The sequence below is a fragment of the Zonotrichia albicollis genome, chromosome 2 (assembly GCF_047830755.1).
Source record: "Zonotrichia albicollis isolate bZonAlb1 chromosome 2, bZonAlb1.hap1, whole genome shotgun sequence".
NCBI lineage: Eukaryota > Metazoa > Chordata > Aves > Passeriformes > Passerellidae > Zonotrichia > Zonotrichia albicollis.
This window is the reverse complement of record NC_133820.1, coordinates 1,122,547-1,150,148: the sequence shown is the minus strand read 5'-3', so window position 1 is coordinate 1,150,148 and position 27,602 is coordinate 1,122,547. Positions and strand designations below refer to the sequence as shown.

The 27,602-nt window shown below is 47.3% G+C and overlaps 1 protein-coding gene across 2 annotated transcripts in view; it reads left to right on the top strand.

The window, feature by feature from the left end:
- The first annotated feature begins 439 nt into the window (after positions 1-439).
- Positions 440-27,602, top strand: part of SCAF4 (SR-related CTD associated factor 4) — a 30,165-nt gene continuing 3,002 nt past the window's right edge. Inside the window, exons 1-20 of one of the 2 annotated variants that reach the window (XM_074530627.1) lie at positions 440-843; positions 8,091-8,174; positions 8,749-8,793; positions 9,815-9,976; positions 11,997-12,132; positions 14,348-14,487; positions 14,978-15,154; positions 15,370-15,470; positions 15,965-16,012; positions 17,099-17,207; positions 17,512-17,679; positions 18,266-18,351; positions 19,209-19,399; positions 20,301-20,401; positions 21,368-21,481; positions 22,171-22,327; positions 23,098-23,252; positions 23,984-24,146; positions 24,241-24,321; positions 24,403-24,591. In XM_074530627.1, coding sequence (XP_074386728.1) covers positions 814-843; positions 8,091-8,174; positions 8,749-8,793; positions 9,815-9,976; positions 11,997-12,132; positions 14,348-14,487; positions 14,978-15,154; positions 15,370-15,470; positions 15,965-16,012; positions 17,099-17,207; positions 17,512-17,679; positions 18,266-18,351; positions 19,209-19,399; positions 20,301-20,401; positions 21,368-21,481; positions 22,171-22,327; positions 23,098-23,252; positions 23,984-24,146; positions 24,241-24,321; positions 24,403-24,591 — 2,437 coding nt within the window. In that variant the 5' untranslated portion in view covers positions 440-813. The remainder of the gene's footprint in view (positions 844-8,090; positions 8,175-8,748; positions 8,794-9,814; positions 9,977-11,996; positions 12,133-14,347; positions 14,488-14,977; positions 15,155-15,369; positions 15,471-15,964; positions 16,013-17,098; positions 17,208-17,511; positions 17,680-18,265; positions 18,352-19,208; positions 19,400-20,300; positions 20,402-21,367; positions 21,482-22,170; positions 22,328-23,097; positions 23,253-23,983; positions 24,147-24,240; positions 24,322-24,402; positions 24,592-27,602) is intronic. The other variant, XM_074530635.1, reaches the window with a different exon arrangement.

The window sequence follows — 27,602 nt, the reverse complement described above, 5'->3', positions numbered from 1 at the left end:
CTGGCTTTGGATTTATTTATCTTCCCTCAAATACAACATAAATATGAATACAAATATAAATATTTATTTTTTAGCAGTGTTTTGCAAAACCAAAAATGCTTACAAGTTAATTAGTCACACATTCCTTATCAGGCTTTAATACTCCGTGCTTACATCCTACAAAAAAAAACACTAACAGGACACGAAATTCGAAATTTCATTTTTATTTTATTGCACCCACTGAACCGAGCCGAGTACAGCCGAGCCCAGCCGAACCGAGCCGAGCCGAGCCGAACGCACGAACGGCTCCGAGCTCGGCCGAACTCGGCCAAGTTCAGCCGAACCGAGCCGAGCTCTGCCGAATTGAACCGAACCGAACCGAACCGAACCGAACCGAGCCGAGCCGAACGCACGAACGGCTCCGAGCTCGGCCGAACCGAGCCGAGCCCATGAGGGGCAGCCGCCCCACCGCTGTGAGGGGCGGGCGCACGGCACCGGTGGGCGTGCCGGGGGCTAGGGCACTAACGTTGCCGCCGCCGCCATTCCCGCCCGCCATAGCGGGGGTGGCGCTGACATGGCGGCCGGCGGTCACGTGGCGCCGCCATCCCTCCCGCCCAACGTCTCGCGTGGGCCGGGAGGAGGCCCGGCCGATCCCGGCGTGCACCGCGCCTCGCCCCCCCCCCGCCCGTCGCGCGGTCGGCCCGGGCCGCGCGCTGCCCGCGAGCCCCGCCATGGCCGCCGCCATCATGGCCGCGCCCTGAGGGCACCGACCGGCCCTGCCGCGCCGCCCGCCCGCCCCGCCCGCCGCCGCCGCCTCCCGCCGCCAGCGCCGACATGGAGGCCGTGAACGCCTTCAACCAAGAGGTGGGAGCCGGGGAGCGGGCGGCGAAGCGCGGGCCGCGGCGCGGGGGGGGGCACACACGGCGGCCGCCATCGCGTCCCCCGGCTCCCCGCGCTTCCGGCCGGGCCCGGGCCCGCCGCCTGCGGCCTGCGCGGGGAGCGCCGGCCCGGGCCCGCCGCCGGGTGGGGAGCGCTGCTGCGGGGGAAAATGGAGGCGAGCGCGGCCGGGCCGTTCAGCGGCCGCTCCGCGAGGCCCCGCGCGGGCCGGGCCGGGCCTGCACGGCCGGAGGCGTTGGAGGGAGCCCCGGGCCTGCCCGGCCGCCTCCGTTCTCCCGCCGCTGCTTCGCTCCCCTCCGGGCAGCGCCGCAGAGCGGGGTCCGGGATCCCGGGCCGGATCGCGGGGTGCCCGGGCTGTCACGCGGTGCCGGGGAAGCCGCGGTTCGGGACCGGCCCTTCCCGGTAGTGGCCTGGCCAGAGAGCCGCGGCACGGGCACAGCCTGCAGGGGCAGTGAGCCATGGGACGGGGCTCATCCCCGGGGATGGGACTCGGGGATCGATCCCAGTTCCGGGGACTGGACGGGCTGGAAGGCGTTTACTCGCTTTTCCTACGGCACAAAGGTCCCTCCCTGACTTCTTCTGGTTTTGGCTTGGTTTATTTCTTAGTCAGTGGGAAGCAAAAAGGACCGTGGTTGTTTTTTGCATAATATATAGCAACTTCATCCAGCCTCTGCTGTGTAAAGTTTTTGACACGTGACTTCAATGATTATTAATTACTGTTAGTTGTACTTCTGCCTCGGTCGGACAGTGTGGCTTTGCAGAGCCTTCGTGGGCACAAAGTGACGTAGAGCTGAGGCAGAGCCTTTGCCAGGTTCCTGCTGGAGGCTGTGCCTGCCTGTTGAACAGAAACAGGAGGGATGGCAGCTGCTCCCCTGTGCTGGACTCGGGATGTGTGAGGCTCCCTCTTTGCTAGGCTTTGTCACACGCACACCTGGGAATGCCCTCATCCCTACCAAAACTGTGCAAGAGCGAAGGGAAAAGTGGATGGCATGCAGATCCCGTTAGTGGTTTATTTGCCAGTGTTTTGGGGGTTTTGTGCAGCTCCAAACCAGTGGGATGGCAGGTGCAAAGCCGCCTTCCCCAAAAACCCAAAGCAGCACACGTGTGTCATTTTCAGTGTTGCTAGAAAGAGACAGCAGCGATATTGTGAATTTCCTGCCTCGGTGTGAGCATGGTGCAGGCAGTGCCCAGGGCTGTCACTGTGACCCCGGTGCTGGTGCTGAGCGTGCCTGCAGAGCAGGAGTTGGTGCTTGGGGATCCCGTGACCAGCCCGTGTCCTGGCAACCCGTGTTTGCATCCCACCTCTTCCTGTGCCTGTGGGAATGCTGAGGGAAATCCTGCTGGGGGCTGCTGGTGGGGTTCAGCTGGATCTCACATCTGGGGGAGAGGAGTGCACTCACTGGAATCCCTGTTTGCAGCCCTTGGCACGCCTGAGTGCTTCCCTGGAGCTGCTGGTGTGTGGAGCAGCACATGGATAACTGCAGGGGCTCTGTGCTTCCTGCCCTGCTCCCTCTCAGGGGCTGTGCAGGGCATAAAGTCCAGCTCCACACTGCTCCCTTCCCTTTTCCTCCTGTGTTCCTGGAGCTGTGCACGCTGACAGCAGCTGTGAGGGGGTCACATTTACGGGCAGGTTTTGCTCCTTTCTGCCCTTTCCTGGGGACAGAGCACTTGCTCCAAAGCTCTGGGGGTTGTTCCCACGGTGGTGGGGTAGCAAGGGCTGGTGAGGCCTTCGGGGTGCCACTCCCAGCTCACTGAAGAGTTACTGCTTTTATTGGGAGGGAGCAGCTTCAGCAGTGAACGTGGGGCAGCTACAGGATACCCTACAGGAATAGAGAACACCCTACAGGAGTACAGGATACCCCACAGGAATACACCATACCCTACAGGAATACAGGGTACCCTACTGGCCTGGAGTTCCTGCGCTTGCTGGAAGTGCAGGAATTCCTTTACAGTGCCACTGGAGCCAGGGAAAATTGCAGTTTTACCAAGGCAAATCCAGCTGCAGTTTGGATGCTGGAGGTGATTCCCTGGAGGTGGCACCTGCCAGCTCTTGGCCACTCTGCCTGAAAAAGGAAATGCCACTTACTCTGTCAGGTGGTCCCATCATTTGGGGGTTTTGGGGGGTTGGCAGCAGTTTCTCAGATGGTGGGAGGCCCAAGTTTAAAGTGTGGCTGTAAACCTGCTGGGGTTGCTGTCCCCTCTTGGGCAGGGAGAGAAGTGAGTTTGGCTGTGGCAGGGGGTGGGAACTCCTGGGTTGTGTAATTTGTGTTGGATTGTGGTGCCATTGCCAATCCTGTTCTTTGGACCTGCGTTTTGAGTGCAGCTTTGCCAATGAACATCCTCTTCCAAGTGCTCATGTTGCTACAGGAGCGTGCAGGGGTTTTGTATTGGCTGCTTTATTTTCGTGCAGCTGTGGTTTGAGCAGGTGCTGCCAGCTGAATGGGGGGGATCTGACAGGTCTGGAGTGCAGTGTGTGTTCTCTGAGGAGTTCATTTCACCAGTTAGAATTGATGTGCTCTTAGGTGGGTATGTTATGTTACAGCATAAATAAATCACAAAAGTCAACTGCATAATGAGACAGAACTTTTTATGGTTTTCAGGAAACAAGCAAACATTTTTCTTTGAAAAAAAAATTTAAAAATCACACCCCCAAAACACAAACAAAAAACTCCCCACTGAACATCTGCCATATAAATCCTTGGCATGTTTTAGTTTAGGGGGTGCCTGTCTTTTTCTTTAATCTGGAAAACTTGAGGCATAGTTTACTGGTTATAAAAGTTAGAAGTAAAGATTTTCTTTTCCACAATCTTGCTGCTAGAAGTAGAATAAAGCCAGCTTTCCTGTTTTGTAATCTTTTATTTGTGTTGAGTAATGCACATCGCTCACTCAGTCCCGTGTCTCAGTGTTAATGTGTGCCCCTGAAACAATTGATCCCCCACCTCCATGTGCCTGGAGACAAACACATGGGAGGTGCTGGGGCTGTTATTTCAAGCTGGAGCTGCACGTTCCCTTTTGCTGTTTGCCCATCCTTAGGGCACTGGCCAGTTTGGATCCAGTGGGGCAGTTTGTGCCCGTTGGGGACAGCCCTCCCCTCCATCCTGAGGCGCTATAAATAGAGGGCAGCAGGATATCCTTCCCGTGGTTCTGCTGCAGTTCCTGGAGCTCAGCATCCCCAGTGGGGCTCCGTGTGCACAGAAAAGCAGAAGGACACAAGTGCCAGGGTCTGCCTGGGCTCTCTTTGCCCTGAGCCTGTTTGCAGGAGCCCTGGCAGCTGTGACATTGTGTGGGGATTCCTGGTTGGAAGCAGGGGCACCAGCAGCTTTCCAGGAGATGGGCTGGACAAAGAGCCCTGCACTGCTCCCCAAAGCTGCGTTTCCAGAGCACATGAGGAGAAACAAAACTCCATTCTGTGCCCTTGCATGATGTCATTTTCATGAGAGTATCTTTTGTGAAGATGTTTCTCCCCAGTGGTTCAGGATTTGTGAATGGTCTTTCCAGGCCGCAGAAGTAGCTTGCTTGATGAAGTGCTGCTGAGCTTCATTGCCTGGGGGTCAGAGCTGGTCCAAGTCAAATCTCACTTATTTCCCAAAGAATGCAGCCTGACAGCTCTGGGTGTTGTGGTGTTCTCTTACCTTCAGCAGCACCTAACACTTGCTGTGCTTCACAGCTGGTGGTCAGGCATTTCAAACTTGCATTGATCCTCTGAGATACAGCTTAGCAACACATCCTTCTCCTTCCCTCAAGGAAAAACGGGGGCCTGAAGAGGAAAGGGATCAGTGACTTCTGTAGGGGAGGGAAAATGTCTAGAGTGACAGAATTGCTTTTAGAGATCTGGCCATGCATTAGCTATTTGTTAACAAAATAGTGCAATAGCTGTGCTTGGTGGTTGTGTCCTCCACAATCCCTTTGTCTCTGTACAGGAACAAGTAACTGCAGCTAGGCCTGTGAGTCACTGGAGGTTGGCTGCTTTCTAAATGCAGGAATAAAATCCATTCCAAAAGACAGTGAATGAACGTGGAGCCTGCTTTGGGAAGGGTTCTTGGACACCCAAGGCGTGTTGGGATGGCTGAGGGGTGTGTTAGACTGCTCTGGAAATTGGAGAAGGGGAGGCTGAATGAGGTGTCCTGACAATGACCTGGGTGCTTGATATCCCCTAATCACTGACCCCTGTCTGCTTCTGGAGCTCCTTCCTCTCTGTGCCGCTGCTGTGCTCTGGGGTTTGTTCAGTGACTGGATAAAACGGGCCCGCAGCTCTTTGTTTGTAAACACAGACACCTTTCTATGGCACAGACCCTTGAGCAGGAGGGCCAAGCCAAGGAAGTCAGCTCAAGTCCTAAAAGGCACTTTTACTGTGTTACCCAGACATAAAACAGATTTAACATCATACATCAAGCTGGGTAAATGTTAAAGTAGCACTTCTCCCCTTTACTTCAGAACCCCCTGGTTCTCAGGCTTCCGTGTAAACTAAACCATCAGGGGGCATTAATTATAGAATGAGAGAAATGAATCATTTGCTGCTCAGGAGGCTGAGCAGTGAAGGCCATCAGCACCTGTTCCTTGTGCATTGCCTGCACCTCGCAGGGCTGCTGGGCTGGAGCAGGGGCCCAGTGGGAGCTGGAGGGGCTGTGCTCACTCTGCCCCGTGTGAGCTCCTGGATTTCACACTCACTGTGCATTTGGGCACAGGCCCTCTGGCCTTGTCTCCCTTTTGCTGGCCTGCTGTGCTTTAACAGCATTTTTAGCCTGAAACTGAGCAGGTGAATTTTCTGCCTTTTGCATCCCTGGCTTTGTAGATTCATTACTGTGTACTTCTGTCCTGCTGGGAGAGGCACCCAGAAATACTCTTAAATCTTAAATATTTTGTACTGTGGCCTGAGTTTAATACCCTTGAACACCTCTGCTTCTTTTGTATCCACATCCTGCAAAGAGGCAGTTAGGGGCAGTAAAAGCAGAAAGTCATTTCTGGCAGGTCGCAGCATTGCAGGCACAGGTTCCTGTTGTGAGGCAGGACTCTGGAAAACCTCAAGCTGTATATTTGCTTTGCCTGTGTTACATCCTTTTTTTTTTTTGTAAATAGAGTGCAAATTTTTGTGTCCAAGTTGTTCCTTGAGCTGATCATGAGAAACTGGATGTATTATTGTGAACCAGCCCTCTATAGATAGTGCTTGGGTGACTGTTTTATATATTGATTTGGAAAATGTATGTGCAAGAAGATCCAGGTCTAATTGAGCAAATGCAACTGGAAATACCTGGGTGTCCTCTGAGCAGCTCCTCCTTCCAGCAGGGAGAAACCACAAGGAACTAGGAAGGGAGCTAAAGTTTAGCTGTAGCCATCTCTAAAACATGGTGTTGACATGTAACATACCAAGAATGACGTCAGAATTGACTATAAATAGTTATTTGGTGTTCTGACATCTTAGGTAGTTTCAAAAAAGGAGCAAAATTCTGAGGTGAAATTCCAGGAGGTGTTGGGGGGGTGAAGAGAGAGGGAGGGATGGATGGATGGATGGATAGATAGATATGGACACTCCTGTATCAGTGCTTTCTTTTTCCCTGGCAGTTTGTGTCCTGGGATTTTTATTTTTTCTGTGTTTCCCCCAGTTGCAATGTCCTGCTTGGGATACTTTTAGGACATTACTTTCTGTTATTTTGCTGCTCTCGTTTCTTGTCACCTTGGGCCCTGCTTTGAGCTCTCCCAGTTTCCTTGGGGTCTCTCCTTGTGTTCCTGAAATCCAAACATCAAAGCAGTGCTTCCACACCCGCTCCTTTGTTCTTTTTCTGTGGGACTGGATCCTTTCCTGGGGGAGCCAGTGGCTTCTTCATGGGTAAGGGAGGGGATATGGAGTGTCTGTTGTAATGCTGCCTCTTCTTCTTCCTCCCCATCTCAGTTTTGGAGCCTTCTGGTTGTTTGTTGGTGGGTGTTGGGGTTTGGATTTCTCCCCCCCATTTTGTAACCTCTTCAAACAGATTTTCCTGAGATTTAATAATAGCACTGACTTTGTTCATCAGGAGTCTCTGCACTTGATTCTAAAGAACTTAAGTTTAAACTGAAAAGATTTTTTAAAAAACCCATATCAGCTCACAGAGCCCTCTCTCCTTCTGTGTTGTATCTGGCAGTTTTCATTTGTCCATACTGTGATTTCTCAGCAAGCAGTGATGTTAGCTGGGGTATCTCTTACAGCTGCAGTGGCTTTAAAACCCCAACGTTCTGGCTCAAGAACTTGTATTTTGTGGGGATGAATAATGAGAAGTCGTGGGCTTGTGTTGGTGTTGGAAAAGGCATGTGGCTACCACTGTCTGCAAGGACAGCTTTTCTTCTTTCCTGTCTCCTGGAACAGGAATCAAATTAAGATAGTAGATACAAAATAAGAAAGTAAATTTCCTACTCTTGGTGTTTCCTAAGTGTAAGGCTTCCTTTTGTACAGCTCAGAGCCCTGTTAGCACTTCCCTTTTCTCTGAGCTTGTGGCCAATTTTTTATCCCCTTCATTGATGGTTTTTTTCCTTAACTGAGACAGTGGATAAATCTGTGTAAGTTGGTCACTTCACCAGTATCTTGGAACTTTAATTAATAACATAAGAGACAAAGTTTTAAATGACATCTTACTTTCCATTACACTGACAAATGGAGACACTTTGATTCTCTTACTTTGCTGTGTGGCAAATAATTGATGACATTTTTCATTCGCATTCAAGGGCTCAATTTTTTCTTTATGATGAAGACAAAAATGAAATTATGTAACACAAACCAGTTTTTTATGTGATTTTTTGTGAGGAATATTTCAAGGTAAAAACAATTATGTATGTATGCTCAGCTTTCTGTGTGCAGTCCTGGTTTCCCTCAGTTTCTGAAACGTGGAGCTAATGCTTATTTTCAGTTATGGCCAATGTCACCCATAAAGATGGCACATAACTTCTATATACTTCACATAAACCTCTGTAAACTTCACATAATATCAATAACTTCTGCAGAGGTTCTCCTTGAGGAGTGAACTTTTCCCCTGGGAGCCACATGGAGGGTCAGGCAGCCAAGTGTGCAGAGCAGTTGTTTTTAGCTGGTAAATGCGGATTTCCTTGGCTTTGTAAAGCAGCCACTCCTCCCAGGGCCAGCCAGCACAGTGTGGGATGGCACCGCTCCAATCACCCACCTGAAATGTTGCTTTTGCTTAATTGCTGAACTTGAGAGTGCATTTCTAATGTTTGTTTTCTCTGTTTAGCTCTTCTCACTGATGGAGATGAAACCTCCTATTTCCCGAGCAAAGATGATTCTCATCACAAAAGCTGCCATTAAAGCTATTAAGGTAAAGTACAACAAAACAAAGATGAAACTGGAACAGCAGCACTGTTTTATTATTTCACTTGTAAGTAAATACTCAGGATTTCCCAATCTCAGCTTGGGGGATGGTTTATTCTAGTTGCTGTTAAGGCTGTTGTCTAGAAACAAGTGGGTGGTGAATCTCATCCCTTGGTTTTGGGCTGGGAGCAAAATGCCAGCTTGATTTCTTTGAGTCGTTGCTTTTTCATGCTACACCCACTCGAGTGTTGTGATTGTGTGTAATAAAACTAAATATTGCAGGATGCAGCTGCACCTTAGCATGTGAAACCAGTGTGGATTGCAGAGAAAGTAAATCCAGAAAGCTTTCACTAGTACTTGGCAAGCTCTGTGCCTTGTGTGCACACTGACACACTTCTGGCTTGGGCCTGGCTTTCCCCATGGAATATTTTTCTGTTTGGGAACATTCTGCATTTTGGAATGTGACTGCAACGTTCTGTAGCCTTTCTGAAATGGTAGTAAGCACAAAGAGTTAAAATGCTTCTAAAATGATGTGCCACTGCTAAGGAGATGATAAATGAATGGATGTATTTATTTTCCAGCTCTACAAGCACGTTGTCCAGATTGTGGAGAAGTTTATCAAAAAGGTAAAAAGTAAAAAAAGAAATGTATTGATATGCATTGCTAGATATTGGTAATAATGCTAGAGAATAACCAGAAATGTTTGTTCCTTAGGGATTGAGGGAGGAAGTTCTGGTTTGCTAGGTATCACTTTGTCTGTGTGAGTTCCACATTGTAGTTTTCCATAACACATTAAGGAGGGAAGGAAGGCAGTAAATGGTGAGATTTCCACCTTCCCTGCGCAGCAGCTGGGGAGGCACCTGGAGGTGCTGAACTGAAAGGAATCATCCCTGAGACAATAGATCATTCCAGAGAGTGCAGTGTTCATGCTTGCCTGGGCAGGAAGAGCAGGGCTGGGCTGCAGAGCAGAGTTGCAGCCCCAGAGAAGAGTTCCAGAGCAGGACTCCAGCCCCAGAGCAGGTGCGCAGTGAGGCTCAGAGGGTTCCAGCCCCAGAGCAGGTGTGCAGGGAGGCGCAGAGGGTTCCAGCCCCAGAGCAGGTTCCAGCCCCAGAGCAGGTTCCAGCCCCAGAGCTGAGTTGAATCCCCAGACCAGAGTTCCAGAGCAGGTGTGCAGGGAGGCTCAGAGGGTTCCAGCCCCAGAGCAGGGTTCCAGAGCAGGACTCCAGCCCCGGAGCAGGGTTCCAGAGCAGGTTCCAGCCCCAGAGCAGGTGTGCAGGGAGGCTCAGAGGGTTCCAGCCCCAGAGCAGGGTTCCAGAGCAGGACTCCAGCCCCGGAGCAGGGTTCCAGAGCAGGTCCCAGCCTCAGAGCAGAGTTCCAGAGCAGGTCCCAGCCCCAGAGCAGGTGTGCAGGGAGGCTCAGAGGGTCCCAGCCCCAGAGCAGGTGTGCAGGGAGGCTCAGAGGAGGGTTCCAGCCCCAGAGCAGGTGTGCAGGGAGGCTCAGAGGGTTCCAGCCCCAGAGCAGGGTTCCAGAGCAGGTTCCAGCCCCAGAACAGGTGTGCAGGGAGGCTCAGAGGGTCCCAGCCCCAGAGCAGTGTGCAGGGACTCTCAGGCTCTGTTCCCCTCTCACTCACCCCGGTGCTGTTTGCAGTGCAAGCCGGAGTACAAAGTGCCGGGCCTGTACGTCATCGACTCCATTGTGCGGCAGTCCCGGCACCAGTTCGGCACCGACAAGGACGTCTTTGGGCCCAGGTTCTCCAAGAACATCACTGCCACATTCCAGTATTTGTATCTGTGTCCATCTGAAGACAAGGTAAGATGAGCCCTTCAGGTGTTGCTGGGCACTGATGGGTGCTGCCTGGGTAGAGATTTGGGGGTTCTCTCTCACCCTGGCAGTGACTGCTGCTGAGGGTTATCACAGATGACAGCTAAATGCAAATTCAAGTTAAAATGGATTTTGCCTGACCTCATTATTTTTTTTACACACACTTCAGCAGTGTAAGTGTGGCAAAAGTTCTTCTTGAGGCTCCTTCAGAACTTCCTGCCACAACAAGACAGCATTGCAGGAGAAGCTTTGGTTTTGTTGGCAGAGACTGTTCTGTTCAGAAATGTTTTCTAAGAAAATCATCATGTTCATTTCTTTAGTCTTTTCCAATCCAATACTTGAGTTTTGTTGGTGCTCTCCACTGCCAGGGCTGGTCTAAGGCCTCATTTTTCTTAGTTGTGCTGTACCTTTTAGTAGAACAGAGGCTCAGAAAGTGCTGTGAGTTCCTGATGGTCCAGAGAAGATGGTTTCTGTGACCTTTGTCAGAAGAGTTTTGAGACTCCCAAGAACAGTGTGGTTTAGAAGCTGCCAGTTGGTTTCCAGAAAATCATCTACTCCCTTTCTCTTTGGAAAAGTGAAATAGTCCTTTTCTACCTGACTTCCTCTCTGACTCTCTAAATAAGCTTTTGAAAGGCTTTGATGCTCTGCAGTTTTCTAATGTGGAACATTTAGACCTTCAGGCATATTTGATATTTGGGAGCTCCTGGGTTGCTGGCCTGTGAAACAGAGCAGTCCCTTCTCCTTTCTGCATTACCATTTTGTTCATCTGAGTGATTGAGACTGTCCATCTCCTTCATGGAACTACTTGAAATAGGGAATATTATTATTTAAAACACACTTGCTTTAATGAAGTTCTGTTTCCTAAAAAAAAAAAAAAATACCTTAATCTGCAGATCCTCAATGGCTGTGGGGGATATCTAAAGAGGATAATGCTACTTTTTTTTTAAACAGCCTTTCTGTAAAATTAATATGTGACTGAAAATTGGAGTATTGCTTTTGCCCATTTTTTGACCTTTCTATGATTTTCAAGTTCTCTGGGGAGATAAGATACCCAAAGCAAAAAGAAGTTAACTGTTTTTCAGACCAAAATGTTACTTAAAAATAGACATTTCAAGTTTCTCTATAATGGATGTTATTTTAGCAAACATTTTGTAAAATTTTTTTAATCACTTAGTTAGAGGTGGATTTACATGGGTGTATAAAACTGAGTCACAGTGAAAGAAGAGAATCAATTAATTTGAACTGAAAGGTACTTGAAGCTTCTGTGTGTGCAGGTGAATGACTAAGTCTGCAGAAAGGGCAGCAATCCAACATGTGTTCTGCCTTCTACCTGCTTGCACGTTCCAGCTGAAGCAGCACAACTACTGAGAGTTTTTTGTTTGAATGCTGGGCTGAAGAAGGAAAGGCCAGTTTGCAGCTTGTTCCTGGACGCTGCATTGTTCTCCATGTACAAAATAAAAAGCTTAAAATAACAGCTGACAATCAGAGACTCTAAATTAATCCTGCAGTGATCAGCGAGGATGTTTCCACTTGCTTTCCTCATCTTTTGGATAATGATGGAGATGCAGTTTCTGGTCTCAGCATAGAATTAGGCACCATACCAAGCAAGGTGCTCAATCTGACCTCAAGGTGTTGTGGCAGCATTTCCTGGTCTAACTGTCCCTCTCTTCATGAAGGCTTTCCAGCTTATTTTCCTTTTCTCTTTTTGGTCACATGGGTTGGGTGTTTCATCCCTGTGTAGACATGGGGCTGAAATGATGTTCTGGATTGTCCATCACACCTGGATTTCTGCCTGGCCAGAAGAGTTTTAGGGAAATGTCACAGGTTGCTGTGACAGTAAAAAAAGTTGGCAGTTTTTATCTTTGCCACTTCAAAGGTGTTGCTGCCCTCTGTCACGACACAGGGCTTGTTAAGTTGGTGTGGTTATGTCACTTGCTGTTCATTCAAACCTTCTCTGCAAACAGAAGAAAGCTGGATTCAGCATTGGTGCTTCCTTTTGTTTCAACAGAGTAAAATAGTTCGTGTTCTGAACCTCTGGCAGAAAAATGGAGTATTTAAAATTGAAATCATTCAGCCTCTCTTGGATATGGCAGCAGGAACCAGTGCCACTGCACCCATGGCAGAGAATGCTACTAACAATGAAGGTAGGAATGACATTTTAACTTCTGCTCTCAAAGGGCACATGGCAGCAGCCTGTTTGCCTTCAGCACAAAGTGTCTGCTCTTAGTTCCAGCAGTGACATAGCAGTGAAGTCAGCTTTGTCACAATGAGCAGCCAAACTCGTTTTTAATAAGTACTGATACTGTACTTCAGAAATGATCAGCATGTGAATACTGACTTGGAAAATATATTAAATATATATATGCATGTGTACATATATATGCAGGTGACTTCAGTGTGCCCTCTTAAACAGATAATATTTTCTCTTTTGCTTTGGAATATTTTTATGTGATTTCTCAATTTTATAATTCTGATGTTATTTTTTTAATGCCAGAGTCCAGGTAAGCAAGTGGGATGTTGGATGTTAAAGAGCTTCATCTTCCTTTCAGTCAGCTCAGTAGCTGAAAGCAGCAGCTGCCAGTGTGTGAGTGTGCAGCCCTGGCAGTCTGGGGCTGGTGTTTCACTTCCAGGTTCTCAGAGAGAGCATTTGTGCCTGGCATTTTGCACGGGCTGCTGCCTGAGGAGCACTGACCTGCAGAGCCCAGCAGTGCCAGGCTGCCCACAGTGCCTGCACTGACCTATTTAGTGCCACAGCAGAGCTTGCAGGGAACGTGCATTCCACAGTTCCTTCTCTCTGCAGAGAGCAGCTTTTTGGCTCTGCACTCGTGTTTCACACTGAGCTCCTCCTTATTTACTGTGCTCGTGGAGTAGGACTGGGAAAATGGAGTGGAGGGAGTGAGGTGTGCTGAGAGACAGCAGAACACTGAAATACCTCCAGCTGTGTTCAGGGAAGTGTGTCCCATTAAAGGCTTTCTAAACCTGCCAGGGCCAGGGAATGCCTTGGCCTCTGAGCCTGGGAACAGAGTGGTGGCTGTGCAGTTGAATTTTGGGGCAGGTGAGGGGCACTGCCTGGCCAGCTCTCTCTCCTCTGTAGTGGTGAGCAGGTTCTGCAGAGATCTTCTGTGAGGTTAGTCAGGTGCACCAGAGGGGGTAATTTGGCCCTGCAATAAATATGCTAATGAATAATAGTAATAAATATATTAATGCATTATGTGAAGTAGAGTCTGTTTCACCCATAAAACCCGACAGAAATGCAAATTTTCTCCCTTGAGCAAGCAAATATCCTGCTGGATGTATTCAGGAAATAATTGGGGAGTTACTTTATATTTAAAAACAACACATACCTTTTTGCTTTATTTTTATGTTGCATTTCACTTCTGGGAAAGTATTGTTCAACACATTTGCCTGTGCTTGCTGCCTGTCAACACTGGAGTTATTTGAAGTGCAAACAGAGGAAGGGCTTTAAAGGAGTAGCTATTGCAAGGCAAATATGTTTGCTTAGTGTTTTAAACTCAATATTTCTATCTGTGGAGTTTTTTTAACTTACTCCTTGTGCAGCTTTATTATGTCCATTAAAACAGAGCTGGTGAACAATAGTTACTCACAGTATGTAGGAATTGATGGGATTATTGCTAATTTATGTGGTACTGGCAAGATGTTTATTAAAAAAGGTGTTGTAATGTAAGGTAGAGAGAATGAGAACACTAATAGAATATCTGAAATTGTGATCTCAGTTTCAGCAAAGCTTAGTGGAAATGGGAATCTTTTCCTGGAAAAATGAGTAAAAATCATTTTCCTGGTGGGAGGATTTATCCGTCAGCTGCTGGTGTGGCATGTGCACATGCAAAAGGAACATGTGAGCAAACTTTATCAAAGAAAACTGCCTCTGAAGTAATCCTTAAAAACCTTTAATTATTGCCAGACTTGTCTGCAGAGGTTCAGTTACTGGTGGAAAATACTGAGAGAAACTCAGCTGCTCTTGCAGTGAGCCATGAGGTGGTTGATCCAAAAGGATGAGCCCAGGCCTGTGGAAGCAGAGCCACCACTTTCAGGGTATTGAAGCTCACTGCTAATGCTGTTTGAGTGGTGAGAGCCTTTCTAAACCTGCACAGCTACAAACACAGAGCTGGGAGCTGAAATTCCGTGCGGGAGCAGCTTTTCTGTCCCAGTGCACGCCAGGTGCAGGTGTGAGCAGTGAGCGGAGCGGCTCATGGCAGAGCAAACAGCAAATGCAGCTGGGGTGCTGCAAATAGGCCCTTGTGGGATAAATAAACAGGGGGTGCAGGCAGCTGCCACTTGCTGTGGGGAGCAGGAGGGGCCTGGGCAGTCTCACAGCCCCCCTGTGCTCTGGCCCCCCAGGCTCGCCGCCCCCTCCGGCCAAGGTTCCCTCGGAGCCGCCGCCAGTGACCGCCAACTCGGTGCCCGCCGTGCCGCAGCTGCCCAGCTCCGACGCCTTCGCAGCCGTGGCCCAGCTGTTCCAGACAACGCAGGGACAGCAGGTAACCTGCTCGCTGTGCCCTTCAGGGCCTGCCTGAAACGAGGGGAAATGGTGCCACTGACAGCCTGCCTTTGCAGCAAAAGCTTCCCAAAGGTCTTCGGTGGGATAGAGTATCTAAATTCTTCCATCCAATAGTTGTGATATTTGATGATATGTCCCTGAGTAATAAGTTACAAATTGATGCAGTAACAGGGTTTCTGGGACAGGTGGAATATCTCAAAGAAAATGAGGAATTTTATTGTTCAGTCCTTTTAAATGTTTGCTGTGTTGAAGGGCCTGAATACTGCAATGTTGAGATTGTTGAATTTTGCCACCAAAGTATTTAAAAAGGGTCTCCTGGTCTTGCTATTAATGCTCACAGTTCACTCAGGTTGTGCTGTGTTCATGCCCTGCCATAATCTGTAGTGACATAAAGTTTATATCCTACAACTCTTTCAATACTTGGTGTTTATATGAGGACATTCACTTCATACTGTCTCACATTTCTGTAGCTGCAGCAAATCCTGCAGACCTTCCAGCAGCCTCAGAAGCCCCAGTCACCGGTCATAGACAACACTGTGATGGCTCAGGTTCAAGCTATTACTGCTCAGCTGAAAACCACAGCAGCACAGCCCCCAGAGCAGAAAGCTGCTTTCACAGCACCTGAGCAGAAAACATCATTTGACAAAGTAAGTCTTGGTTTGCATTTTCTCAAGATGGAGAAATGTGGTTTTGGACAGTTTTTATGTGGTATTGGAATATGGATTTCTGTTTTTCCCCAATTCTAACCTTGTCTTTAGTATCAGAGCTTACATTGATTGTAAGAATGTGATAATAAAGATATTTTGGCTGCCAGTTGGGTAAGATACAGAAAAAATAGTTGTGCTGATGTGGTTTCTTTCAGAAGCTGCTAGATCGGTTTGACTACGATGATGAACCAGAAGCTGTGGAAGATTCTAAGAAAGAAGATTCAGCTCCTTCCCCTGCAGTGTCTCAGCCAGCTTTGTAAGTTGTGTGTCATAATAAAACTGAGAAATCTTACTCCTAAAACACTTTTAGGTTAGAAAGTAGATTAAAATTCCAAGTTAGTTCAGTTTAACTGAATTAACAGTCCAAATTTCAAACACTGTTAAGAGGTTTTGGTGGGGTGATTTTTGTGTCTCTTTACTTCGGTGATCTGATGTTGCCTCATTGGTGGAGGACTCTGTTCTGTAGAGAAGAGCTCAGTTTTGGTTGCAGGATGAATTCCATGTTTTTACAGTACATCTGAGGGTGTCAGGGCATCACTGGATCAGCTGGATTGCTTTACTGACTGGGGAAAGGTGCTCTTCCAAACGTTGTGATAGTTTCTAGTATTCAAGAGATGAAAATTGGCTTTGCAGTTTTATGTTGGCAAACATTCCATCCCCACACAAGCCAGCTCAGGCTCCTGTTTCCCTCTTGCTGTGCATTATGATGAAGTCTGGAATGACATGACCACATGCCAGTTTTTTCCACAGGACCTCTCTCTCATTCAGTGCACAGGCTGGATGGTGCTCAATGCCAGGGTTAGTCCATATTTCTTTTTTCCCTGCTTCAGTGCGTGGCCCCATGTCTTACTCTGTATCTGCATCTAAAGCCTGCTCTCAAAACCAGAACCACTAACTCTGTCATCAGCTTTCTGCCTGTGTCTCTCACCTCGAGCACCTCATGTCCACCAGCAGTAGCTCATTCAGGGTCTCTGAAGGAAGTGGATAGTATTTGCCTTAGAATGCAGATGGAGCTCTGGAGTGCAGGAAGAGGAGGTAGGTCACAGGCACTGCTGGTGTGTGCCCAGCTGGAGGCTTGTGGGCATGTTCATGTTCTGTAGGTGGTGCTTCAGGGCCTCACAGCTGTGCAGGGTGCCCCTGAGGGTGGCATCCCAGTGCTCCCAGTCTGGGGCATGTGAGCTCAGCAATTCTCTCTATAAAGTACTGATCTGTCCACAGTCTTCTCAGAATTGTCTTCAGACTCTGCAAAGTTCCATTTCCCATCACCATCAAATTCCTTTCTGCCCTGAAATGCTGCTGAGTTTCTTGCACAGGCTGCATCCTGCAAGCAGGTCCTGTTACCTGCAGACCTCCAGAATTCCCTGAGCACTGTCCATTCTGTGAATCAGGAAATGATGGGCATCACTGTAATAATCCTCATGTGATAGCCACCCCCTTCTGCTCTGCCCTATTTCCTCCCAAACCAAAGTGTTTTCTTACAGCAGAGGTACAGCCAGTTTCCTCTCCTTGAGGGAAGAAGCATTGCTTCTTTTGTTCCCAAAAGAGGAGCTGCAAAGGGAGAGACTGAGCCTAAGGCAGAAAACCTTCCTGAAATGTTTCTGCAGGCTGAGATCTTCAGCAAGCTCATAGAAGTGCAGGGGCGAGAGAGGCTCTAACCTTTGTGTAGCATTTATGTAAATGTGAAAGGACTGCTCTTAGAGTGGAGCAAAGATCAGGAAACCACTCTTTCTTCCTTTTCTTTTTTTGTTGGAAACGGGATCATAGCAAAGATAATTGTTCTGTCTCAAATAACAGCCAGAATGTGTAAATGTGCATAGAAATCTGTCAAATAAAGACAAACCTGTGCATCTACTGACTTGTCTCACCAAAATACTCCTGTTTTAGTGGGTTTCCAGGAGAAGGCATGCAACAGCCAGTGTTTCCTCAGCTCCCCAACATGGATCCATTTCAGCAGCGGATGATGGGAATGCAGCAGGATCCGATGCGGCACCAGGTAACCCAGGCTTTTCCCTTGTCCCCCTCTTGTGCTTTCCATGCTTTGCTGTTTCCTTTGGTGCAGCAGGAAGAAAGTGATTTTCCTGCTGGTGAGCAGTGAATGTGGCTTAGCCCTGCATCTTCCCAAAGAAACATATCTTTGGTGTCTGTCCTAGACAGGCTGTGAAGGACAAGATTGTTACTTGTGCACCCAAATGCTTGGCCTGCTTCATCTTTTTGTTTGTTTCCCCACCTTTTACTGCTGGGAAAGTATATGTAATTCCTCCTTCTAGCTGGAACTCTATGTCTTTTCTTCTCCCAAGGTGCCTCTTCCTCCGAATGGGCAGATGCCAGGCTTTGGTCTCCTGCCTACCCCCCAGTTCCCACCCATGGCTCAGCCAGTGATGCCTCCAGCAGCACCAGTGCAGCCAACTTTCCAGTCTCCCTTCCCAGTGCAGGCTGAGCCACACCTGCAGAAACCCCACCAGCAGGTGAGCAGGCCAACTCAGATGCTCTCATACATGTCTTTCCCAAATGGGTGTGGATTGTCCTGGAGCAGAAGTGTCAGCATGACCAGGACACAGCTGGCTATGAGGCTGGCTCTGCTGAGAGAGAGCTCCAGGTCTTACCCCTTTCCCGTCTCCAGCATAATTCAGCCTTAAAGTAATTTCTTAGAGTATCTTGGAGAAAAGTTGCAGCAGATCTCACTTTGCCTGGGATTTTGATGATGGAGCATGATCCACTGACTGATTTTAAGGAATAGAATTATGTTCTGTGGAGATGCAGGTGTTGCTGAAATGGGGTGAAATGTGGAAACCAATAATTTGCAAATTGAAAATGGGAATTGTGTGAATTATTTCTATGGTGCCTTTTCAGTGGCTGTGTTAAGTACATGCAGTACTGGACCCTCTCCCTGCTAGTGACCACAGGGTGAAGGTTTTGAGTCACATTACTCTTTAATTTCACACATTTGAATATTCAGTATACTTTCAGTGCTGCTAATTTAGTCTGAGCATAACAAGGAATAGAATGCTTGTCCTGCTCACCCCTAACACCTATATCAATTTCATGTTTTAGGATATGGAAGTGGAACAGCCTCCCATTCAGGAGGGAAAACGGCATGTTTCTGACAGTAGGAAATCAAGATCTAGATCTGCATCAAGGTAAATGGGTGAAAGTTCTTTGAGTGCAGGAATGAAAAGCAGATTAGCAGCTCTAAATAATGAACCTCTGAAGTCATCTCCCTTCTAGGGAAAATATTGTATCTGTGCAGTTCTCTCTCACTGGGAGAGAGCAACTTCTGTGCCTTTCAGTCCAGAGTCAATTTTAGGGAGGCAGAATGTGATCGTTTAGAGCACAGGCAAATTAAACTCACTTTTCTTATGAAAACATTTGTGATCTGTGACTGTGTGTGTCACTGAGCCTGTGTGTCTCATCCCAGCTGACTGAGCAGATCTGGCTCCATTCTCTGTTTAGTTGCAAGAAGTCATCTTGTTCACCAAGATGCAATCGCTCTGCATGATTTCTCTGAAAGTCTGCCACACCCAAAGTGGTTTAGAACTTGAACATGATGCAAAATGTAATTTCAGTGGCAGAATTTCTTTATAATTTATTTCTAATAATTTTTAGCCATTTCTTTGTAAAAGCAGTAAATATTTGCATCATTGATGGAAGTATAATTTTCCCTGTGTTGAAGTGGACGCAGTTTTGATGGTCAACTTCAGGACAAAATTGATACATGACGAGAAATTCTTTGTGTGAACGAGCTGGCATTGCTGTGTTCCCTTCCTGAGGGAGCCCTGGGGGTGTTGTATGAGTGAGGCTGTGTCAGGCTGTGAGCAGGGTGCCTTGGTTCCCACAGGTCCCCCAAGAGGAGACACTCGCGGTCGGGCTCGCACTCGTGACAAATTCTTTGTGTGAACGAGCTGGGATTGCTGTGTTCCCTTCCTGAGGGAACACTGGGGGTGCTGTACAGCTGAGGCTGTGTCAGGCTGTGAGCAGGGTGCCTTGGTTCCCACAGGTCCCCCAAGAGGAGACGCTCGCGGTCGGGCTCGCGCTCGCGGCGCTCCCGGCACCGGCGCTCCCGCTCGCGCTCCCGGGAGCGGCGCCGGCGCTCGCCCAAGTCCCGCTCGCAGGAGCGGCGCGAGCGCGAGCGGGAGAAGGAGCGCCGCTCCAAGGGGCTGCCCCAGATCAAGGCAGAGACTGTCAGTGGTGAGTGTGCTCCCTTCTGCTTCTCTGGGTCACCCTGCACCTTCCCGTAGAGCCCGGTGTTCTCACTGCGCTCCTTGGGGTCAGTGCTGCTGCTTGTGCTCTCCGAGGCTCATCCAAACAGAACAAGAGTTAACTGCCTTGTGATTCCTGGTAGGAATCTCACCACACTTCCCTCTGCTTCTTTACTCATATTTAGCATTTCTGGAGTATCTCCAAGTTTGAAATATTTTGGCTGTAAAATATGAAAAAGCTGAAACCCCATGTTTTTCTTTTCCTTCCTCCGAAACATATAAGGTAAAGCAGATTTGTCCGAGGTGACAAATTAACAAAATGGATTTGAGCTAATTGTAAATTATTACAATTTTTCTAAGTATGTCAGTCTTGTGTATCTCTCCAAGCTGAAGGGGAGATTTGACTTGGAAAGCGCACAGGCTGATGTTTGGATTTCTGATACAATCCTGGCTTTGCCAGCATTTACAGACCAAACATAGTAGTTGTTACCTGAATATTCCTTGAGAATGTGGAATCTTCTCATCAAGTAAAATAAAAACATTCTTTCTCATGTAAGAGAGACAAAAACCTGAGGTGTTTCAAGAGCCAAGTTGTGAGTGATGGTCCCAGGGGTAGAGCAGCCCTGGAGCTGCTCAGTGGAAGCTCCCTGCAGTGCTGTGAGATGTGCTGCTGCCAGCACCTTTCCCAGCTTCTGTCAGGTTGGCTCTCAGAGTTTGCAGTTCTGCATCTCTCAGATGGAAAACCTGGTTGAGTGTTCAATGGTTCTGCAGTAATCTGCAGCCTGGGGGATACCTTGAGCTCCTTTCCTGGTTATTACTCTGGGTTCAGCATGGGATAGGTGTGGGTTATCTGTGCTGTAAGGAACACCTGTGCTAACTTTTGGTTGTAGTTTGCAGTACCACACTCTGGGTGGGACAGCTGGACAAAAGGACAACTCAGCAGGATGTGGGAAGTCTCCTGGAGGAGTTTGGCCCCATTGAGTCCATCAATGTGAGTAGAAGGGGTGCAGTGTGAGCTGCTTGGATGTGTTTGGGTGCACAACATCTCTCCAGGCTGCTGTGAGGCAGAGTTATCTCTGATAGATTCCAAAGAGCTGGCCTCTCATTTCCCAGGTCTTGTGTTTTTGGTGTGGGCACTCAGATCATGTGGCTGACTTGTACACAAGCAAGAAGGGAGCTGCTTTGGTTTCCTGCAGGATAAAAGTACAGAAAATTACCCCATTTTCATAAAAATCCTGCTTTCCCTACAGAATGATGGCTGCAGAATTACATCCCATGCTTCTGAGTTCCTTGGCTGCTTCATTTTATTTGATTATAGGAGCATGGACTCTCAGCTGGTGTTCTTGTTTTTCTGTCATTTTAGCCATAAACACAGAGAGCTATTGTTTTATTTTGCTGTATTTAAAGATATTTTATGTATAAATTATAGCTGTTCCAGTAACTTCAAAAATTTCATTCATTCCAACAAACAAAAATAAGTGACTAATTTTCGTTCTATTCCCAAATTTTGTAAGAGAGCATGGGAGTTTTTTCCTCAAATTCATTACAAATAAAAATTACTCCAGATCTGCAGCTAGAACTGAATGTGGAGGTGCAGCTGGCAGAGTGAAGGGGGATACTGTTGTGCATTCCAACACAAAGTAACTAATTGCCAGATGTTGGAATTTACATGAACGCTATTGTTTAGCAATTTAAAAGGATTAAATGTGCAAAAGTCAGCTGTATTTTAGAGTTATGAAGGTTTCAGAAGTTGTGGAAGTTTCAGTTCACTAGAAATGTGAATTTCCAGAAGGTACTGCCTTTCTTAACCTCTTAAACTAACATTCCTTCCATACTTGCACAGCCCCTTTGGAACAGCCCCTGGTGTCCCAGCTTGCTGTAACTGAGCATTTGTGTGTTGTTCACTGTTTGTTACCCACAAAATGAACTTTTTCATTTCATTTCAAACCCCACACAGATGATACCGCCCAGAGGATGTGCCTACATTGTCATGGTGCACAGACAAGATGCCAACAGAGCCCTGCAGAAACTGAGCCGAGGCAACTTCAAAGTCAACCAGAAATCCATCAAGGTACTGCTTGAAAGCATCAGGCTTTCCACAGCTGCTGTAATTGCTGTCATCCTGTCTCATCTCTGCTGGGCTTTGGGCTATTTCAGACTCATGTGAGTTCTGGAGATGACATTCTGTAAAATCCTGCAAAAATACATCAGTGAACTGGTTTTTGGGAATTACTGTTCCTGGTCTGTAGTGGGATTAGTGGAACCTTGTATCAGTTTCCTTGAAAGATTGCCAATAATTATCTGTTTAATCAGCAAAAAGGATGCCCTTTGCTCATTGCAGGGAACTGGCACTGTGTGTTTCTTGTTGCCTGTTATTTGTCTCCTAACAGTGTTTCATTACATATGATAATCCTACAAAGAGTACTCATAAATAAGGAAATGTGCATCAATTAGTGAAGTTCTTCCTGCTGTAGAATGTCAAATTAGTGTGACACTCTCCTCCAAAGGGAAATGGAATTAATCTTGGTGGCTGGGATCATCAGAAGAAGCTGGCTTTATACATTTTTACAAATGATGTGCAAGAGTCAAGCCAAGAAATAGGAACCAAGTCTGCCTAAAAAATACTTTCTTCAGAGTTCTGTAGCTGTTTCACTTAGGATTTTTACTTTTTACCCTCAAATGCTGTTTTGTGAGAATGAAATAATAAATCCATGAAAATGGGAACATTTTACTGACCACTTGTATTTCCTCCCACCCAAGATTGCCTGGGCTCTGAATAAAGGAATAAAGCCAGACTACAAGCAGTATTGGGATGTAGAACTGGGTGTGACTTACATACCATGGGACAAAGTCAAACCTGAAGATCTGGAAAGTTTCTGTGAAGGAGGAATGCTGGACAACGAGACCCTTAGTCCAGGTACAGTGTCACTGCATGCTTTTTATTGAACCTTTATTTCAGGATTTGACCATTCTGTAAAGTTTGCCCAATTAGCTGGTGATTATGTGCTCTAATTGTAGCATCTCTTCATGCTGAACACACAAAAATCAGCTGTGTGTTTTAAACAAAAATGTAATGAATCATGAGCATAATGTCAGTGTGTTCCAGTCCTCTCAGTGCTTTTCTCTTTCCCAAAGTGTCCCCTCACTGATCCCTCTTTGTGCTTAGCTGGCTTTTCCCAATAATTCTGACAGACAATAGGAGCTATTCCTTCCATAAATTAGGTTTAAAGCTATATTTGGCATTTTTGTTATTTTGCTGCAATTCTTTAGAGTTGTATTCTCCTTTTCCTTGTTTGAGACTTGAAGATGTTGGGATTTTTAGAAACGAGTTTTCAGATAAGTGGCAAAGCTGCTGCCTTCTTGCCTGAGAGCAATAGAATGAACCTGTTGAAAGCTTGTCCCAAAGAGCCTTTGTGTCACAGTTTGTGTCACAGAAAATGTAACAGAATCCTGGGTGTGTATGAACGCTGCCAGTGCAAAGGATTGTTAAATGACTACTGAAAGGAACAAGTTTATTTGCTGTGTTTAAATGAATTTGGAATTTTTATTGTCAGAAAGAGTATAAATGCTTCTTAGCTCTGTGTTGCTTATTACCTGAGTATTTTCAATTTTTGTAAACATGACTAAACATGTGTCACATGGCACTGCTTGTCTCACCTGTGTCTGTTGGGATTTTGTTTTGGGCAGAGTGGAAGGGAATTCCCAAGAAGTCAGAGAATGAAGTGGCTCAGAATGGAGGTGCAGAAGCTGCCCACAATGAACCAGTGTCACCCATTCCCAAAGCTTTACCTGTCCCAATTCCTGTTCCCATGCCTGCACCAATAACAGTACCTCCTCCACAGGTGAGAGCTGTTCCACAGAAACAAACAAAACTCACTTTAAATAATAATTCAGGGAGGGAGGGAATGCCATGAATGGGAACTCTGTTCTCTCAGTCACAGAGAAATTACTGCAGTGAAATCTTTGTTTTAGAAGGGCTGAATTGCATCTTCAGGTTTTGTGATTGGCTTTGTTTTGTTGTTTGTTTTATATATTAATGTTCCTCTAAAAGCTTTTCTTATTGGCAGATACTCCACTACTTTTATATCGGTAGTTTCTTGTTAGTATATCAGAGCTAATTTAAATTCAGAGTTTGATATAAAGCAGAAATAAAGGAAAAGGAAACACCAGTCACTCTAATGTGCAAGCTCAGGTAGTGAGAAAGAGACAAGCAGAGGTTTTTAGTTGCCCTGAAGTTGTGAGCATTCCAGTGGATCCAGTCTGGAAATCCATCCTGCTGGGTGCACATGAATCCCAGGCGCTGTGTGAGGGGTTTGTGGAGGTGAGTTACCAACAGGCATTAGCACAGAGGAAAATTCTCTAATTACAAAGGCAGACAGGGCTGGTGTTGGTGTTTTCAGTGATGGCAGTTCTGGAGTGCTCCTGCATCTTCTGTGCAAGTGCCCCCTGGTTGCAGAGGAGTTTGGGGTCGCAGAGATGTCCTGGTGGAGCTGGACAAGGACAGAGATCCCCAGCGGGACACAGAGCCATTGGGGCACTCTTGGGGTAACCCATCTTCCCTTTCCTTTCCCAGGTTCCCCCCCATCCATCAGGGCCCCCCGTGGTTGGTGCACTCCAGCCCCCAGCTTTCACAGCACCTTTAGGAATTCCCCCTCCTGGATTTGCCCCCGGGGTGCCACCGCCGCCGCCGCCTCCGTTCCTCCGGCCGGGCTTCAACCCGCTGCATTTACCTCCAGGTTTGTGGGGTGGGCCAGCCCGGGCCCTGCAGGGCACAGCTGCCCTGGGCCGTGCCAGGGGCACTCAGGGCTCTCTCTGCTCTGCTTCTCGTAGGGTTCCTTCCTCCCGGGCCGCCGCCTCCCATAACCCCTCCGGTCTCTGTCCCGCACACTCCGGCAGTGAACATCCCGAACTGTGAGTGCGGGGCCTGGGGAGGGCAGGGGGCCTGCAGGGATTGCTGCCTGGTGCTCAGTGTGCCCTTGCCTTGTTCCTCAGCTACAGCCACTGGTGGGAGCGAGGACACTACAAAGGAGTCGTCCGTAGGAAATCCCATCCCAACAGTAGTGTCTGGAGGCAGAGGGAATGCTGAAAGTACTGACGCTTCCAAACTCTATGGCACTGTCCCACCTCCCGTAGCTCCTACCAACGTCCCTGCTCCTGTCACCCAGGCTGTTCCACTCCTTGGTAAGTGCCCTCCTGGCTAAGTTCTGCTCTTCGTTGTTCCCTGCATTGTAAATGCCATTTTGGTTTGGCTGCTGACTCACAGGCCAGGGGAAAGGGAAGCACATTCTTCTCAACTTGAAATTTCTGTCCTGTTGTTGGCTTTGACATCAATTTTAAAGGCTTGGTTTTGCACAGAAGAAACAGTCAGTATTTTTTACTACTGAAGGTCCAAAGCCATGATGTGTAAGTTACAAATTCAAATACTGTCCACTTTTAGCAAGTGAAGGTTTATACAGTCTAGACAATGAACTTAGAGCAACCCATCTGTATGACATAGAAACCAGGTTTTAGACTCAACTATTAGATATACAAAATGAACATGCAGAGAAACTATTTTTAGTGTATTTTTGAAATCTCTGAGGATGGGGTACATTATGTATGGAATAAATTGTTTTAATAGAACAGAAAAGCTTTTATGCAGCCCTGCAGTAGCACAGGTTTTGAAACCTTTTTAAGAATATTTTATTTAAATATTATCAAATGTTTTTCTGACTAGCAAACCCAGGGTAATGGGAGTGTGTTGCATTAATTTCTTTTCCTAATATGATACAAACTTGGTCAGGTTTTGAAAGGGAGTGTGAACTGTTACAGAACTCTGCTAAATGCTTATTTTATGATGGCTTTGGATGGGCCAGTGTCAAGAATTTACTCCAGAGACTTGTTACGTGCAAATTTTAGTGAGATTACTACATTTAGGGGATTTTGGGCCTCTACATGAGAGCCTAAGAAATGAATGAAAAGCTAATTTTGTGTTAGTGGGTTTCTGCCCAGAATTTTCAGTGATCACTGAAGAAAATCAGAGATTTGTCTCCCTGAGAGCTCAGTGCTCTATTGGATGTGAGGGCTAAATTTTCCATCCATGACTAATGATTTATGGATCCTGCATGTTGAAAACTTGACAGAAGACCCTTTCAAAACAGAGAAAAGCTGAAGAAACTCTGTGGTGACACCATGGAGTCAGGGAATTTTGTTAGGAATTTCAGAAATTCACACCTTCCTGCTGAATGACACTTTCTGTAAAGGTAGCACAGAGTTTTGGAGTTTCACTGTCTTGGACAACATAACCTGCACTTGATATTCCTGGACTTGGGAATGTGTGAGATTCAGAATGATTCTGTAGCAAACTCCAGCAAAATCCCACCAGACTGACAACATGGTCTCCCTCTCAGGAATTCCCTGGCAGTATTTAATGCTCTAGCTGTAGGATGCCACATTCCCCACTGGAGAACATGCAGAATGCTGGAGAACAGCAGCTTCAGAGTGCAGCGAAGCCCTGCTGCTGCTGTGCTGGATCCATGAGCTTTTGGCTTGCTCCATGTGTTTCCATGAGGGACAGACAGACAGCACAGAGCTCCACGTGCTGGGAGGTGATTCAAGGGGTTGGGTTCAATTACTGGAACCACTGAGTGAGCAGAGTTTGTGTAAATCAGGTGTGTCAGCACTGGTGACATGGGAATTATCCCGAGGGAGTGGAGGCTTTGTCCAGCTGGGGGAGATGGTCAGGTTGTATCACAGTGACAGGGACATCTGGCTTCATCCTTCAGTAAGGATGGCTCCTGTGCCCTCCCTGGACACAAGATCCTTCAGGCCAGCCTGAGCCCTCTGGGCTGTGTTGTAGGAGTCGGTGATGTAACTTGGGACACTTTGGTGTGTGATGGTTGCTCCTCCCAAACCCATAAAATCTGTTGTGAGGGCAAGGTGTGGTTTTGCACATTGGGACAGAGCAGCAGGTGTGAGGCTGCAGCAGGACAAGCTGGGTCAGGAAATCACCTCAGGGTTTCTCTCAGAGCTCAGGGAGTTCATACCCAGCTCAGCAAACTGCTTGAATGTCAGGTACTTCCTAAAACAAAAGAGGATTTTAACTTGCCCCACACATGGTAGTGTGTCTGTAGCATGAATTTCCCTGGGCATTTTCAGTAAACTGGGATATTGTTCTGGACAGCTCTTTAGGATTTCAGTTGGTGCCTGATTTGTCAGGAGAGTGAGCAAACTCCAGTAGTTCTGTAGTTGCTTTAGCCTCAGCACTAAAGAGGGGTGATACTTAAAATAAATGTAAAATACAAAGTGTGCAGTTCTGCAGCCAGTGCAGTTCAGAATGAAGGAGTTCCAGGTATAATTATGTTGCTTCATGCTGCAGTTTGTGTAGAAATAAGGTTGAGAAATTAAATGACTTATTAAATGTGAAAGTTGCCTCCCTCAGCTCATGTTCATGCTCTGGTAACCCACATCTGCTCTGCTGCTTCTAAGCAGAAGCACAGGCTTAACTTCAGCTCTTTAGTTCTTAGTTATTCTATTCTGCCTTGTTTTAATCTTCTGGGGAAGATTAAAAGATGTTTTTACCAACAAGAATATCCCTAAATCTCAGAATTCCTGGGAGACATCATTAGCTATGAGTCTGTCTTGTCAGATCTGTAGTTCTGTCACAGGAGGAGTTTAAACTGGGTGGTTACAGACCTGGTTATTGACCAGGAGGGGAGAGGGCTTTGCATTTTAGAGAAAGAGATAAATGCAGAAAAAAAAAGCTGTTGGTACTGGACCATTTCTCTCCAAGAGTGGGAGCTGTGTCTGCTTGCAGGGGAAGGGCAGAGGATATCATGGACTGGAAGATGTCACATGAATCTTCTCACTGGCAAAATCCAACTTCCTTCCAATATGGATTTAAAGAGCACTCAGGTGAAAGGTTTCTGTCAGAGACATCCCTGAAGTCAGTGTGTGGTGAGAGGGCAGCACAGCAGGCTCTGCTCTGTCTGGGGACCGGTGCCAAAGCTGGACACGGGAGGGATGAACACCATGGCAGCTCATGTGGCTGCTCCCAAGGGCAGTTTCACTGCTGCCACCAGTTGCAGCATGAATTCCCACAGAATGTCATCCTGCTTTAGCCAGGCAGGGGCTGTGTGCCTAGGGCAGGAGGAGCTGGTGAGCAGGAGCAGATGGGAGCAGTGTGAGGGCTCTGGGAGCACCGGACAGTGCTC